Raw genomic sequence first — 15,818 nt, 5'->3', positions numbered from 1 at the left:
CATAAAACGAAAATTTATTATATAAACATTGGTGGAAAACGGAAGGGCAATTCAGTCCATTAAAGTCTGATTTCTTATTCGACAAGCCAGACTTCAACGGCGAGCTTTCTAGAAGCGGAGTTTGGTGAATAATTTCTAGACTTGTAGTCAATATAGAGCAGCTGCGGATTGCACTTCAATTTCACCTGAATACTGAACCAGTCAACCAGTGAAGATGGCGTGGCTGACTAGATTTCTCACGGCGGTGGCGTTTTTGGCGATCGGCGTTGTTTTTTCGCCGGAAACATTCGGATCTAAGTCAGACGGCCAGCACTCGCAGTTGCTCCTCTCCTCGCTGAAATTGGCGCACCTTCTCTGCTTCTCTACCGCCTGGGGAGTCGCTCTCTGGGTGACCTTCATCGGCGGCATTATTATGTTCAAGTAAGTATCTGTATTTTTTTTTCTTTTTTTCAATTGAAAATAGTCAAATGACTAATTGTTCATTGTTAGTTGAAGTTATTTTTAGCAATATGCATTCACTCGGTACCTAATTGTGGTATTGTTTAGAAATTGTCACTGCTACGCCTCGTTTAAAATTGATCGCTGAAAGTTAGAAAATTGTGAATATAGATTTCGAAAATTGTCTAATTATGCATCTCTCTGTTTTGTAAAATAATGCAATAGTTTTGATGGTTGATTATCAGATTGGGGTGAATTGGGTGATTGGAATTACTTGTAGTACTAACTTCGAAGTGAGTTATGTTGATTATTGCTTGTGAAATTATTATGGTAAAACTCAATTTTGGTTGTATCTTTTCAAAGGAATCTGCCTAGACATCAGTTTGGGAACCTACAGAGCAAGATGTTTCCAGCATACTTTTCCATGGTGGGAGTGTGCTGTGCAGTGGCAGTAGGGTCTTTTGGATACTTGCACCCATGGAAGACATCGGGGTCGACTGAGAAGTACCAGCTCGGCTTCCTGCTTGCTGCATTTGCTTTCAATCTGAGCAATCTTGTTATCTTTACGCCCATGACCATCGAGGTACAAACAATTAGCTTCTAGAACTGTTTGCAATCAGTGCAAGAATTGCATTTGCTGGACTTGATTGACCTTCTTTGCATTGTGATTTTGTTTGTCTCAAGTTTTTCTTGTTGCCTTGATAGTCATGACCTTAAATGTGTTTTAGTATATCTATTTGCATCTTTGGGGGCTATTGCCATTAGGAGAGGGGATTCAAGGGAAGGGGATTCAAGGGAATGTTCCTTTCCTCTTTACTACTGTTGCTCTGCTGCTTTCTGTGAAGAAAAATGATTTTTTTTTATTGATTTGAGCAATTTAATAGTATAAAAATACTAAGCATCATTAATATCTTGCATCTGCCTTTAGTATAAGAAGCAGCATGCTACTCTGATTTCTTTTTGGGTGCAAGCAGATGATGAAACAAAGGCACAAGATCGAGAGAGAAGTAAATATTGGGGAGGAAGTTGGGTGGACGAAGAACCAAGAGGTTGCGAAGAAAAATCCGAAGCTTGCAGCGATGAACAAGAAATTCGGGATGATCCATGGATTGTCTTCTCTTGCTAATATCTTCTCATTTGGTAGCCTTGCCCTCCACTCATGGTATTTAGCTGGTAAACTCAATCTGTAAATCTGCTACATATGCTCTTCACTGAGAAAACTATGCTTGGCTGTATTTACATGTAACATCAAACATAAAATCTGCCCATTATATCTTTTTCCAAAGAAATAGTACTATGTATTTCAGGACTGAACTTTGAAAATAATACATTTCCATTCTCTTGTTTGGGAAGTTGGAACTGTTCTTTATGGCATGCTTTGTGTTTCGGAGCCGCCCCATTGGTTGTTCTAGCATCTGTTTACTACTCGTATTAAGTAATTATAAGTATAATCTGTGTATTAAATTACTAAACCTTTAATTGGTTTTATTTATAGATTGCAACGAACATTATAATTAGCATGGCTTGCTGAATAGGTGTGTTATTATTCATTTCGTATGCCATTATTAGATGTAGAAATAATATTGTATCATAAAGAGAAATGAAGGTCAGGTCAATTAATCAACAAGCTATGTCAGCATTAATATTTGTGGAAATTTTAGTCGATTAAGATCAGATCAAAACTGAAAATTAGATATGCAAAATAAAAATTTGCTGCAAATAATATTATTTTTTACTACTCCTTATTTATAATTTATTCCATGCGCACACAAAGCAAAACCGAGCATAGAAACAGAAACTACTACCATTGCATTCAATTGAGTGGGGATGTATTTTTGTATGGGCCACTGAAATCATAGAAACGTATGTTGTTGGCAGATGGTAGCCCATATCTTTTCTGGGCCCAAGTCCATAATTAATGAAAATAAGAAATAAACATCCCTCGTGAAAAATAAAATAGCGAGGCAATGAAATATAAATTTATTTATACGATTATTTGTACTTCATTTGAGAGTTGGCAAATATTTTCTCTAATCTGTACTATGATTTAATATAGTTGCAATTTGGTTCAAGTAGGGAGAGGAAAGGAAAATATGTATGCTGTTAAAATCATTAAAATCATCTATAAATGGGGAACTATGAAAATATGGGTGAAGCTTGAACTATAAAAATAGTAAAATACTCTTCTACGTCGATCAGCCATTATTTAAACAAAGCTAATTGTATTGTTTTTCATCCTTCAATGAGTCAATCAATCAACACTTAGCTGCTTTTTTCTTTTCTTTTGCATCACTAAGAGCATCAGCAATGGCGCCCATCCCGGCGAAATTCCGACCGGCGTGCCGGAATTCCATGGCGGACGTCCGTCATTGTGCATGGTATGCACGGATACGGAATTCCGCCGAGGACACCGCAGTTCCACTGCGTTTACGCGGAATCATGTTGTATTATCATGCACAACATGATTGTCGAAGATGAAGGTCCAGAACTGACTGATTGGACCAATGATGATGCTGGTGCTGCGAGTCCAAGCCACGACATGGCCACTAGCAATGTACGCATGGGGATACCCCATGACGATGTCGACAGAGTCCGTGCTTTTGCCGACATGCACCAAAGACAAGCGCATGTTCGGCTTCAGAACGATATTATTGAAGAAGTATGGTAGCGGAGGGATCGTCGTTGATGTAGTTTTAAATTATTGAAATGTTTTTTTAATTTGGTAAAATGTACTTTTCTTTTTTTTTATTTAATGAAATTTTTTTCCCTATTTGTGTCGAAATTTTAATTCCAAAAATTATTTAATTTGTGAATTTGTGGTTTTTTTAATTGTGGGAAGTTTTTCGGGAAGCCCTTGGGGATGTCTGCCACTGTGCAGTGGGAAGTCCTTATGACGTGGCAGTGCAGTGGGAAGTCCGTATGACATGGCAGGAGGTGTTTTTGGAAATTCCGCGGGAAATTCCGCCGGAAATTCCGCGCCACTGCTGATGCTCACTATACATCGGGGGGCTTCTTTGTACTTCAATAATTTCGTACGGTTTTACACATTTTTATATTGCTGAGTTTTCATTAAAAATAGGTGGAGCTTAATTGTTTTTTATGGTAAATATTTCTTATATTTCATCATTAATAGGTGGGTTGTGATATTTTTTGTGAAGACCAACTTTGGAAAGGCATTCATTGATTCTTTTATTGCCAAAATTAAATTGTTGAAACTTAGTAATTTACCAAAAGTTAGGCAAGATTTTTTTTTCTTGGAAGTATTTATAATCTATACATCTATATAAAAGACGAGTTTTGACCATAATTTGAATATTTACGAATTATGGGCATAAATTTGAATATTTACAAGTTTTGAGTTATATTTTGAATATTTACAAGTTTTGAGTTATATTTTAAATATTAATGAGTTTTGGATAGTAGCTATAAAACATTACAAAATCTTCCCACTATTTTGCTTTTATAACTGCTTAATAATTTATAGATTTGTATCAATTCATGGCGGTTACCAATTAATTTGTAGATTTTCTTATAATTAAATATAAGAAAATAAAATTAGAAGTAAAACGATTAGCAGAAAAAGAAAATTGAAATTGAGACGTAGTTTTGATAAACTGAATTATAGTAATTAACAAGTTTTTATATTGACAGTCATTTCTGCTTTTTATTATATATTTGTTAAAGCCCATGCATAGAATAATTTAAGAGACCATTATTTGCTGGAATCTACATAATAAATTTAAATACTATAATTCATCACTGAATTGATTAGAAACATTATGGATATGCATAACGGCTTCCAATAATTGACATTTACCAACAATAAATTGCTATGCATAATCGGTTTCTTAGGCAAAAGTGTTTTGCTTAATTATTAAAACGGTTTTAGTTATGCACTTTAAAATTTGGCGGTTATGTGAGTATCATAATTTGAGAGGTTAAAAAAATAATGAATCATTAATTTAATTTATAATAAATGATATTGACCCAAGAAAAATGAAGAATGCCAAAAGTCACATGATTTTCTATAAATACCAATACCATTAATTAAAAATGTGTTATCCTAATTGCGCTTGGTATATGTGTGGTGGCTACAGGGAGAGAGTATATAGGTAGGGGGTATGAGAGAATAAGATATGATGGCGATTGGCAACGATGAATAAGTTTCCGGTGGTTTAAAAAAGGCGTGACAAGGGATTATTTCTAACAACTAACCGCGTATCGAAGGGAAACCGAAAATGCATTTTCCGGTGAGATTAAGCCTTCATATGTATTTTTTTTAAATTGCAATATTGATCTATAGTTGATTTTTGTTTGAAATTCTTACATGTTAATGAAGGCAAATTACGAAAAGTTGTGATAAGTTATTATTTCCAACGACTAAGAGGGCAACTGAAAACACATTTTCCAATGAGAGATTATTTTTCAGTGATTTTAGTTCATATTTAAGTTTTTTCTTGATGTTAATTTATTTTATTTTTTGTTAGTTTTGTTTTAATTTTTCTTTCCAGTCTATAATAGTTCTTTTTTTATGAATATAGAAATCAAGTAAGCTTCTGACTAACTATGTATAATATTTTGAAGCTACAACTTTACACATTTGTCGCCAACTTCGCCATTCCATAGTTTTCATGCAAAGAAAACACATAAAGTAACAAAATGAAGAAAGGAAGCAAAGAAGATGAAGATCATAAACTATCACATTTGTTTTCGCGCATATGCGTAAATCATTAACTTGGAAGAGTAATTAAGGAGAAAAATAAGGCAGAGGAAGAGTCAGCGGGATATTGGAGTTTGTATTTTATTATTTATTTTTTCTTTATTTTATTATTCTTATTATTGTACAACTAAGGTTGTTCGCATATAAATTTTTTCATGTCTTACGAACTACTACATTCGTCACATAAAAATAGAAACTATTTCTATTTAGGGCCATCCCTCTAAAATAGAAACTTTCTAATGTTTATATGTGTATGTTATTTTATTTGTTTTGTACATCATTTTATCTTTTATGACGATATTATTGTTCTCATCATACTTTTTAGTTGTATATTAAATATTTTATATTAACAATTTAATATTGATAGTATTTTAGTTTTGAAGTGTGTATGTTTTATCGATGATATTTTTATTGGTTGTGGAGACCTACAAGTGTCATAATTAACAAATATTTTCATGTCAGTTTAATTTTAAAAAAAATTGCATCTATAATTATTTAACATATTGTTTGTATAGTGCTGTTTTTTTTATTTAGTTTATTCACAATGTCTAATTAAATAGAATAAAAAATTATGTGTCGCGCATAGGGCGTAGGCTAACACTAGATTAGGTAACAAACAGAAACATTTGACGAGTCAAGTTTACAGATTGGTCTCGTGCCATTCAAAATTGATGGCGTTATGAAAATCGTTACAAGTTGCAACTGTGTGGTTGAAATTTATTTCGGCTGACAGCATTTTTTTGTAATTTTGTGCTATTGGGATAATTACACTAAATCCGTACGTTAATTATTGCGCAACTATTGAATCTAAAACGTGTATTTATTAGAACGCAAACATCGATATCGAAGTTGTGATTTTAATAAAATTTTCGTTTATTTAGTTGGTGAAAAACTATAGCCACATTTTTCTTCTATTTCGAATCCTTTTCTTTCAATCTTTTCAAATGTTTCTTTCAATTCTGATTCTCGTATGATCCTTCTTCGGCAGTAGTATAATGGACAACGATAAGGATGTGAATGAAATGAAGAAAGGCAAGTCGAAATGTTAACACAATTGGAAATCTACATACTAAACTAATTTGAATAGCTCACTAAATTTAGAAGATTGCATTAGTTTAATCTTTAAACTAGATAAATTTCAGTCCAGTTAGCCAAATAACTTAAGGAGTAATGACTCTACACCTAATCACTCGGCCTAATGGGTTGGCTATATATGTGTAACTTTTGTTATAAGAGCTTATATTATAAAACTAAATTATGTTTTAATATAATACTAGTGAAGAGTTTAAAGACTATAAATTAAAAGTGAATGCATGATCAGAAGTTATAGATATGTTGGTATAATTTCCACTTCTATGTTGAGCTAGCCCGAAACTCTAATGTTTTAGAGTTGTATTGGAAATTTATGATCCGATAATTTACAACTTGATTAGCTTACATTCAATTAATCTATACCAAATATGTCACTCACTGGTGTCTTTTTTTAGTATGATGACGCGATATGTGATTTTTACTTTCATTCTATTCATTTGCTTGATAGTAAGATGGAATGAAAGAGAGGATTTCTATCTTCATATTGTACTTATAGTGTCATTCTATTTCACTCTCATTCCATTCTATCGTGCCAATACCAAGAAGGCTATGCGAGTATCAATTAAAAACCTTATATACCCTTAATTGAGTTGGCCTCTTATTTTTCACCAAACATGGACTGATGATGTCCATAATTTCATAACTTTCTCTCCCTTTCGTTTTCCTTTTTTGGTTAAACCCAGGTCATTTTAATGGGACAAAGCCCAAATATTTTGAAAATTATCTTCCGCGTAAAAACAACGATGATAATTATAACAAAAAATCAATGAATTCGTTACAAGCCAATACGAAGAAGTAAAGATCCCCCGTGAAAACAAAAAAAAGATGTACATTACATTTATATTTTCCTTAAGAAAATCACATTACACTGATGCGTTAGATTCAATTAAAAGCTGGTAAATATTGTCTAACTATATGGGATCTTAGGTTGTTTATTTTTTTTAATGTATAGCACTACCATATTTTGTTATTAGACCTTTCACACGTGAGGCCTGGATTATTAATATTAATACAAACTCCTACTTCAAAATATAAAGATTAACATGAAACCGTGGATAATAACGGAAATTGATATTCTTCAACACCAAGCCAAAATATTGAAAGAAAAATTAGATATTTTTGTTTAAGTCTATTTCAACTTGTAGTTGTTGCGTACGGATTTTCCCCTCACTTGATTTTAAATCCATACATTTTGTATTGTTGTGATAAATAATAGAGAGATAGATAGAACTTAATTCAAAATCTTTTTTTTTATAAACTTCTAAGACTTCCTAGTTGTGACAAAGGCATGTTCCGTCCATCGTGAAAAGTTGTCTGGAGCTTCTCAAAATTTCCATTTTAGGAACTCTTTTTTAACCCAAACTTATCTTTTTAATGTTAGTGACATAGGGAATATCCACAAGAATACGAGGTATTTTCAAAAACATATTTTCATGAAAATTATATACGTATTTGATTATATTCACAATCTCTCTTTCTGTCTCAACGTGTTGATGTCGAAATGCATAACACCAATTGAAACGAGAAAATGACTATTCAAATTAGGTTGGATACCCATGTGTCAAATGAGGAAGGATGTGTTTGCTTTGTTGGATGGATAAAAACTAATCCCATGGATTGCGCCATTTTAGACTGTGGACCATTATTTTGTCTTCAAACGCACCCTTGCAACTATAAGAACCAACAGTTCTTTCTAGACGACTTGTTTGGCATATTCCAAATTGATTGGTCACAACTCCACTTGGACTGCATTATCATTTTGGGGTTTATCCAACTTCGTGTAATAAATAAAATATCCAGTTATTTAGTACTCCCTACCTAGGAGTAAAATTTATATCCAACTCATAATTTTTTTTTCTTTCTTCTTATAGCAATAGTTCCTCTTGATGACGCCAACTTTTTTTAGCTTAGTGATTTCAAGTAATTACTTTTGAGAGATAGTTCTTCACAATAATTTCTTAATGCCACTCAAAAGTAATTAAACTGAATCACCATGAATGTTAAAAAAAATGAGAAGACTGTTGGTTTTGGATTGCATAACTTCTCCTGACTTTGTGCTTCATTTCTCAAATCAGTTGACATTCCAACACAAGTTTGGTTAGAGCATCCACAACCGTGCTCTTGCCAGCGGCACGGTTGTGGGCCCGGGCGATACTATTCATGTCTGCTCTCTGGCAAGAGCACAACACCCACAACTGTGCTCTTCCGCAAGGACGAGCACAATTAATTTAAAATTCAATTAAACAATAACATTTCCATAATATTAAAATTCATTTAAAAACCACAATAAATATTACAAATGACAAATAAAATTAAACATTACATAATTAAAATCCTAAAAATGAAAAATTACATAATTAAAATCCTAAAAATTAAAAATTACATAATTAAAATCCTAAAAATTAAAAATTACATAATTAAAATCCTAAAAATTAAAAAAACCACTACTCGTTGCCGAATTTCGCCCACATGTGGTTGATTAGGTCTTCTTGTAGTTGATTGTGGATTCGAGTATCGCGCATTGTGTGTCTTGTCTCGATCATCTGGCCAACCGTCGTATGCTCGCCTCGGCGTGGGGGAGACCTCGCTGTTGAGCTTCCGGCTTCGTCCTCGTCGTAGAAGCTAGCCGCCCTCGGCCCTTCGTCGGCTATAATCATGTTGTGTAATATAATACACGTGAACATCATGTCGGCGATATTATTCACGTACCACAGCCGAGCCGGGGCCTTCACAATGTTGAATCGAGCTTGAAGGACCCCGAAGGCTCTTTCGACATCCTTCCGCGCTGACTCTTGACGCTGCGCAAAAAGAACCCGTCTCGGGTCGTGCGGGTTGTGGAGCGTCTTCACGAACGTCGACCACCTTGGGTAGATACCATCGGCGAGATAGTAACCCATGCGGTATGTATTTCCGTTGATGGTGAAGTCGATCGCCGGTGCTACACCATTCATCACATCATTGAAGAGTGGTGAAGAATAGAGCACGTTCAAGTCGTTGTTGGATCCGGCAACGCCGAAATATGCATGCCAAATCCATAGGCGATAGTCGGCGACCGCCTCAAGGATAAGTGTTGGGCCGCCGCCTTTGTGACCGCTTAAGTGTTGCCCCCTCCAAGCAGTCGGGCAACTCTTCCACCTCCGATGCATGCAGTCAATGCTGCCAAGCCTTCTGGGAAAGCCATGGACTATTCGTGAAAACGAAGCAACCGTTGGTAATCATCGGTGGTGGGTGCCCGAAGGAATTCATCCCCAAAAGCAGAACGAACGCCCTCGCAAAAATTCTTTAAACAAAGGATTCCAGTGGACTCACCGATATGCAAATACTCGTCAAAGATGTCGGCTGTTTGCCCAGTAGCGAGTTGTCGGATGGCACACGTACACTTCTGCAACGCCGTGATACTTTGCCTGCCGGCTGCATCTACACCTGTTTGAAAGTATTTAACACGTGCGGACAATGTGTTGACAATTCGCATGAACAAGCGCTTTGACATGCGAAAACGGCGCATGAAGTAATCTATCGGAAACCGCGGATGGTCAGCAAAGTAGTCGGCAACGAGCCTTTCGTGGGCTCCCTCCCGGTCACGATGGATGTAGCGGCGATTTGATCTAGTGCGTTGAGGAGGATGAGCGGGGGTATTCGCCGCGACATATGCTTCGTAAGCGGCACGATGTTGTTCGTAGTATTCTTGTTCTTCGCGCTCCGCTTCCGCCATGAGATGAGTGAAATCCATTTGATGTTTTGAGTGAAGGTTGAATGTGTTGATAGTTTGTATAAGAATTATGAATGGGAGATGAATTGATGTGATAAATGAGTGATGAATGTGTGTATTTATAGATGATTTTGGGAAAAAAAATCAAAAAAATCAAAAAAATTCAGAAAAAACGGGAAAAAAACGGCCATATTTTTGGGATTTGGAAAATATTTTTTTTTATTTTTTAGCATTATTTATAATTAATTACCGATTTTTAAAAAAAATTAAAAATGTTTAAACACAACGGCTATGCCGTTGACGAATGGGAGCGCGCCACGTGTGCGTCCGCAGCGGCGGCGGATGGCGTCCGTGCCAGCGGCGCGGACGGCGGTGGCGACGGACGCCACCGCTGCGCATGCTCTTAGATTTTTTACTGTATTTTGTAAGCATTTATACATGAATATAAACATTTATCAAGTCAAGTTCGTAATTTGTAACAACATTTTTCATGCCAATCAAAGTTGGTCAATTTAACGTTACAAGCTCACAACTGTGTGGTTGTAATTTGTAATTTATATGGACAACCATTTTTGAAATCGATAATCAATTATTATTATTACAAGTTTACATATTTAATACTAAGTTTGATCAAGAATGAGAAGATTATGTTGGTTCAAGACGAGAAATGACTAGTAAAAAGATTTAATAAGGTTTGCAACCAGTATAAGTATACATTTAGACATAAATAATATTTATATATATAAGAATAATGATCGTGTACATTTTTCCATAATCCTAACTGCAGTCTGCAATTTCCCACTGCAAACCAAGATTATTGCCAATCCATTGGCAAAATGAATAAAGAATCATCTAATTCTAGTATTATTGCAAACCTTTGTGAAAAATCATCACCAAAAGTTTGCAAAAACTGTTTTTGATCAATTGAATTTGACCAAACCAGAGGCTCCCATTATCAGCAATTTAGCAGGAAACAAGAACACCACAACCAGATGCATATGTTGAGAGGCAACCAACCGACTAAACCGTTTCAACGATTCCCGTCCCGTGTGAACAACGCCGGCAAAGTTCAGCTGCCCCCGCCCGACCATGCTTCCCGGCCTAGTAACGATGATTCCGGCATTGATCCCGCCCGGTGCAAGGAGTGGCCACCAGGCTTTCCTGCGGCGCTCTCTCCTCACCTTCCTGATGCGCTTGATCTCGAGCTGGATGACGTTTCTGACAGATTTATAGTAAGAGTTCATGTCGTGGTCTCGTTGGATGGAGCCACTGTTTCCGTATGCAGCACGGTCACTCAGGATCTCCAGTGGGTGAGGCGAGTTCAAGAACACCGTCTGCGCGGCCCGGATCTGCTTCTCTGCCTCGCCAGAATCTGCTTCCGGGCAGGTCAGCAGATATAGGCCGCTGCCTGAGGGGAGGAGGTCGTGGCTGGGCGAGAATTTGTTATCGGGTTGGAGAATCAAGAAATCCCCCATTGGAGTGTATAACAACTTCTGTTGATGGAAGAATGTCAAACTAAGTTAGTTTATGCATCAAAATGGATCAGTAGGTACAAAATAAAGCATCAAAATGGATCATATTCATACCTGTTTGTTGAGGCATGAAAGATTACGAAAGTTCCCGTTCACGGCCTTGAGAAATTCAGCAACATGGTTGGGATAGTTGCACGAGAAAGCTCTTGGAACGATGTCCCGGTGCATTGTGATCGACTTGACATGATGTTGAGGCAGCCCCAGATTGCGCAGCAGGCGGTCCCCGCCACACATGATCGATGGCGACCCAAAAGTTATCACTGGAAGTAAAGAAGAACGAGGTGCTTCGCCCCTTATCAGCAACATCAGATTTACGAGCAATGACAGACTCCCCCCGAGTGAGTGCCCTGTGAAACGGAATCTAGCACATTCACCGTGAGATTTGAGATGGTCGCGGATTTCAGGCAGCATTTGCTCGTAAATCCCTTTTGCAGCCTCATAGATACCTCTGTGCACGAGAACATCCAGACCCTAAAGAGAGACGTAATGCATCAGCTTTTTTCGTTGTTATGAAACACAAATTGATCAACAGTGGAGGCAAACAACTGTAGTTTATGTATAATTACCTCAAACTGAATAGGCTCAAACAATAGATTAGCTTGCCATGAAGCCATCGACTCCGACCCCTGAAAACAACAGGTTTGCAAAGTTCAAGTTAGCAACATTAACATATAACAAACTAGTTGCAATGTGGATAAACCAACGACATCATCACCCTACCTGTATGACAAAGAATCTAGTGGCGTTTTGATCATCATCACAAACAAACCACTCACACGGTGAGGATTTTATTGAGTTGAGATCATCTGCAACAGCCTGCTTTACTTCCTCTTTCGCAGCAACAACTGCAGTCACCGAGTCTGTGGTTGCCATCAACGAAGCCACATCCTCATCATCCACCGCTGATTTGGATGATTTCAAACGGAGAATGCTTCTGGTATGGGAATGCAGATAGGAAGCCGCTGTGGCTGCAATTTGATAGGCAGCAGATGGTCTTATTCCATCAGCCTTCGCCTCACCAGCGTCTACACTCTCTGTTCCATGGCATTCAACATCCTCAGCTTCAGCAGAGGTCGTCAGTCCTGTTTGCTCCTCTTCAGCCGAGATCTTCTCCTTCTCGACTCTCAACGCTTGTTCCTTCTTCTCCAAGGATGAAGTCACGAGCCTTAGTCCATGGTGTCTCAGCAAATGTCCTGGCTGCAATGCCATTCCACAAAAAAACAATCAGCATAAATTTACTAGAGAATTCAACTATGAATCAAGAAATCAAACTAAAAAGGCTATGGTTCAATCTATAATTCATCATAATTATCAAGAAATAAGCACAGAGCTCCCAAATTTTCAATTGAACATCGGCCAGGAATTAAATAAAAGTTGAATCACAGAAGCTATCAGATTCTACAACCCTAAATCCTACAAAATCAACATTAGTCCAAAATCTCCAAAACTGTTGTTTCATGAAATGATCATCACACAGATCATACAAATAAATCATCATTCCTACAATGATAGATTATACTTACAATAATGAAGCAAAACAAATCATACCTTGATTTGTGATATTGAATAAGCCAAACTCCCCAAATAAGACATCTGCGAATAAAACCTAGCTTCAGCAAGAGGCACCTTCCGCAGCAATTTCGAGAACGATTCCCTATCAAATTCAATCTTCTCTTCATCATCATCGTAGTCGCAAACATCGCATCCTTCTTCCTCTCCACCGCAATCCCCGCCGTCTCCTTCCAATTTCACCCCCAACTCCTCGGCCAGATCGCCGTGTTTACTATCCCCCTCTTTCCACAGAGATCTAACATGCAAAATCTTAAAAACCCAATTCTCATTCCCATTCCGCCCCTCCTCTTCCGTTTCCCTAACTTCATCCCTCTCTTCAACCAAAACGGCGTCGTCGGCTGAGATCGCCGGTTCAAACCGGCTTTTGGCGCCGGGCCACAGAGATCTGAGGGGGTGCCGGAAAGTGAAACCCCAGGGCGAGTTCTTAGGCTGCGCCGCCGAGACCGACGGCATGTCGTTGAGGCGGATCTCGGAGGCGGCGGCGATAGGCGGCGCCGCCATAGCGTGGAACCCCGCCTTAAACCACAAAATATCCATTGTTGATTTTTTTTCGTTTTTGATCTTGTAAACAAGTATATATAGGCGGAGAATGATAACGTCAGCCACAATCTTTGAATTTCTGATTCCTCTTTGAGAATTGAGAGACTGATTTCTTTATAATTTGGTGTCAGCTCAAAATATATAGAAACAGAAACCTCTCTCTCTGCAACTAGAAAAACTACTCTTTTCGTGGAAAGTGAGAAAATAGAAAAATAAATATCTTAAATTGAGTAATTGATACTCCGACGTAGAGGGCCAGTTGCCGGTCGTCGGTAGTTGTAATTCTTTTCTATTTTAATTTATTTTTTCTTCGTTGTAATTATTTTTATATTATCTTTTAAATGCATTTTTGGATATTATTTTTTTATTACAAAAGTATTAACTTTCAAAAAGTTGTTTAGTTAGAAATGATAACGCCAGTTTAGTTGAGTAACTTGTTTTCTCAAAGTAATTTACTTGTCCAATCCTATTAAGAAAGACAATTTTTAAATGTTTTAAATTATAGTCTACATTTTCAAATTAAATTATATATTTATTTTATTAAAAATAAACTTATTTGGTGTTTATGCTAATAATACATGAACATGAGATATAAATAATGGCATAATAAAATAATTGTATAAATTATAGTAGTAATTAAGAGCATAGTATTATTTTTAAATATATATGATAATTCAAAATTGACAATATACATCGGGACAGGTGGAGTATATGTTGGCGACTAAATGTAAATTTTTAAAAAATTTTTACGTTGATAAACTTAAAATTGAGCATTCTATATCAAACTTATCTTGATAAAAGTAAAACACAAGGTTTCATCTTATCATTAATAAAACAATTTATTTCATTTTTAAGAAAAAATTAATAAAACTTATAACATCATATTTAGTATGAAGAGAAGAGTAACATATTTTAGTCTATATTTTTCGAATTTTATTTGATAATTAAAGGCGATAATAAGAGCGTCCACTATGGGTAGGACGCGGCTATAGCCGCGTCTGGGGGCGGTGGGCGGGCGGCTATAGTGGGGAAGGTGGGCGGACAACTTTTGGGGGCTATTGGGGCGGCGGAATAGCCGCGTTCGTGGCGAGGACGCGGCCGTTTAAAATGTAGAATTTTATATTTGGAATTTGGGGGCTATTGGAGGTGTCCACTACAGTGGCGGAAATAAAATTTTGGAGTTGTGGACAACAAAATTGGGGCTATGGACAAAAACTGGGGCGGGGCTATTGGGCATGTCCGCCTTACAGTGGATTGCTTGACCATATGAACATCTGACGTGGAGAGAGGGAGTGGGACCCGCATTACTCAATAAGATGCGGATAAACCGCGTGACGTGTCGGTAAACTTGGAGCTACATTTATCGAGGTAGGTTGCCAGAATTCAACTCATTTGATCTATGCTAGTTTAAAGACACGTGTAGTACACGTGGCTATATTCTTCTTTTTATCAAGTTAATATGCTTGTATTTAGATTTGTAAAGGAAGAGAATTTACATTTTAATTGAAGTAATGAACTATACATCAGGGAAAAATGTAAAATTCTTAGTAATGAATAAAACGAGAATTATACATTGTGCATGTATAGTAGTTATAATATTAAACTGGTACTCCCTCTATTCCACTATAAGTGAGACGTTTTTTTAAACGTTGTTCTGCAAAAATAATAATAAATAGTTACAGTAGAGATAAAGTAAAGTAAGAAAAGAACAATACAGAAGAGAGTGGTATATTATTATTATCTTACTTACTTGACTTTATCTCTACTCTAACTATTTATTATCATATTTGCAAAACAACGTCCGATTCGGAGCGCCTTATTTGACTTTATCTCTACTCTAACTACTCCCTCCGTTTCTTAATAGTTGAGACAAAACTTTTCGGCACAGAGTTTAGGAAATGGATGTTGAATGTGTTAAATAAATAGATAAAAAAAAGTAAGAGAGGAAAAAAAGTAGAGAGAATAAAGTAGAAATTGAATAAAGTAGAGAGAATAAAGTAAGATATAGTAAAGTAAGAAAGAGAAAAAAATTACTATATAGAGAAATGACTCAACTATGAAGAAACTTCCCAAAATAGAAAAATGACTCAACTATGGAGAAACGGAGGGAGTATTTATTATTCATTACTAATAGAAAATTCTTAGTAATGAATAAAAATTCATTACTCTAGTAGTACTTACTAGTTTATATCATACGTACGTTAATACACAATGA

At 36.4% G+C, this 15,818-nt stretch overlaps 2 protein-coding genes across 2 annotated transcripts; one reads left to right on the top strand and one right to left on the bottom strand.

The window, feature by feature from the left end:
* The first annotated feature begins 120 nt into the window (after window positions 1-120).
* Window positions 121-1,790, top strand: LOC121742198 (transmembrane protein 205-like). Its single transcript, XM_042135274.1, has 3 exons — window positions 121-420; window positions 802-1,021; window positions 1,413-1,790. The coding sequence occupies exons 1-3, from the start codon at window positions 215-217 to the stop codon at window positions 1,626-1,628; spliced, it is 642 nt and encodes a 213-aa protein (XP_041991208.1). The 5' UTR covers window positions 121-214; the 3' UTR covers window positions 1,629-1,790.
* An 8,885-nt stretch (window positions 1,791-10,675) lies between these two features.
* On the bottom strand, window positions 10,676-13,784 carry LOC121741824 (phospholipase A1 PLIP2, chloroplastic-like). The gene is made up of 5 exons (XM_042134748.1): window positions 13,040-13,784; window positions 12,212-12,688; window positions 12,058-12,117; window positions 11,546-11,962; window positions 10,676-11,452 (listed from the first exon to the last, which is right to left on the bottom strand). The coding sequence occupies exons 1-5, from the start codon at window positions 13,598-13,600 to the stop codon at window positions 10,880-10,882; spliced, it is 2,088 nt and encodes a 695-aa protein (XP_041990682.1). The 5' UTR covers window positions 13,601-13,784; the 3' UTR covers window positions 10,676-10,879.
* Window positions 13,785-15,818: the final 2,034 nt, after the last annotated feature.

This window comes from Salvia splendens, chromosome 7 (assembly GCF_004379255.2).
Source record: "Salvia splendens isolate huo1 chromosome 7, SspV2, whole genome shotgun sequence".
NCBI classification, from domain to species: Eukaryota; Viridiplantae; Streptophyta; class Magnoliopsida; order Lamiales; family Lamiaceae; genus Salvia; species Salvia splendens.
The sequence above is the reverse complement of the archived record's forward strand: the minus strand, read 5'-3'. Positions and strand labels throughout refer to the sequence as shown.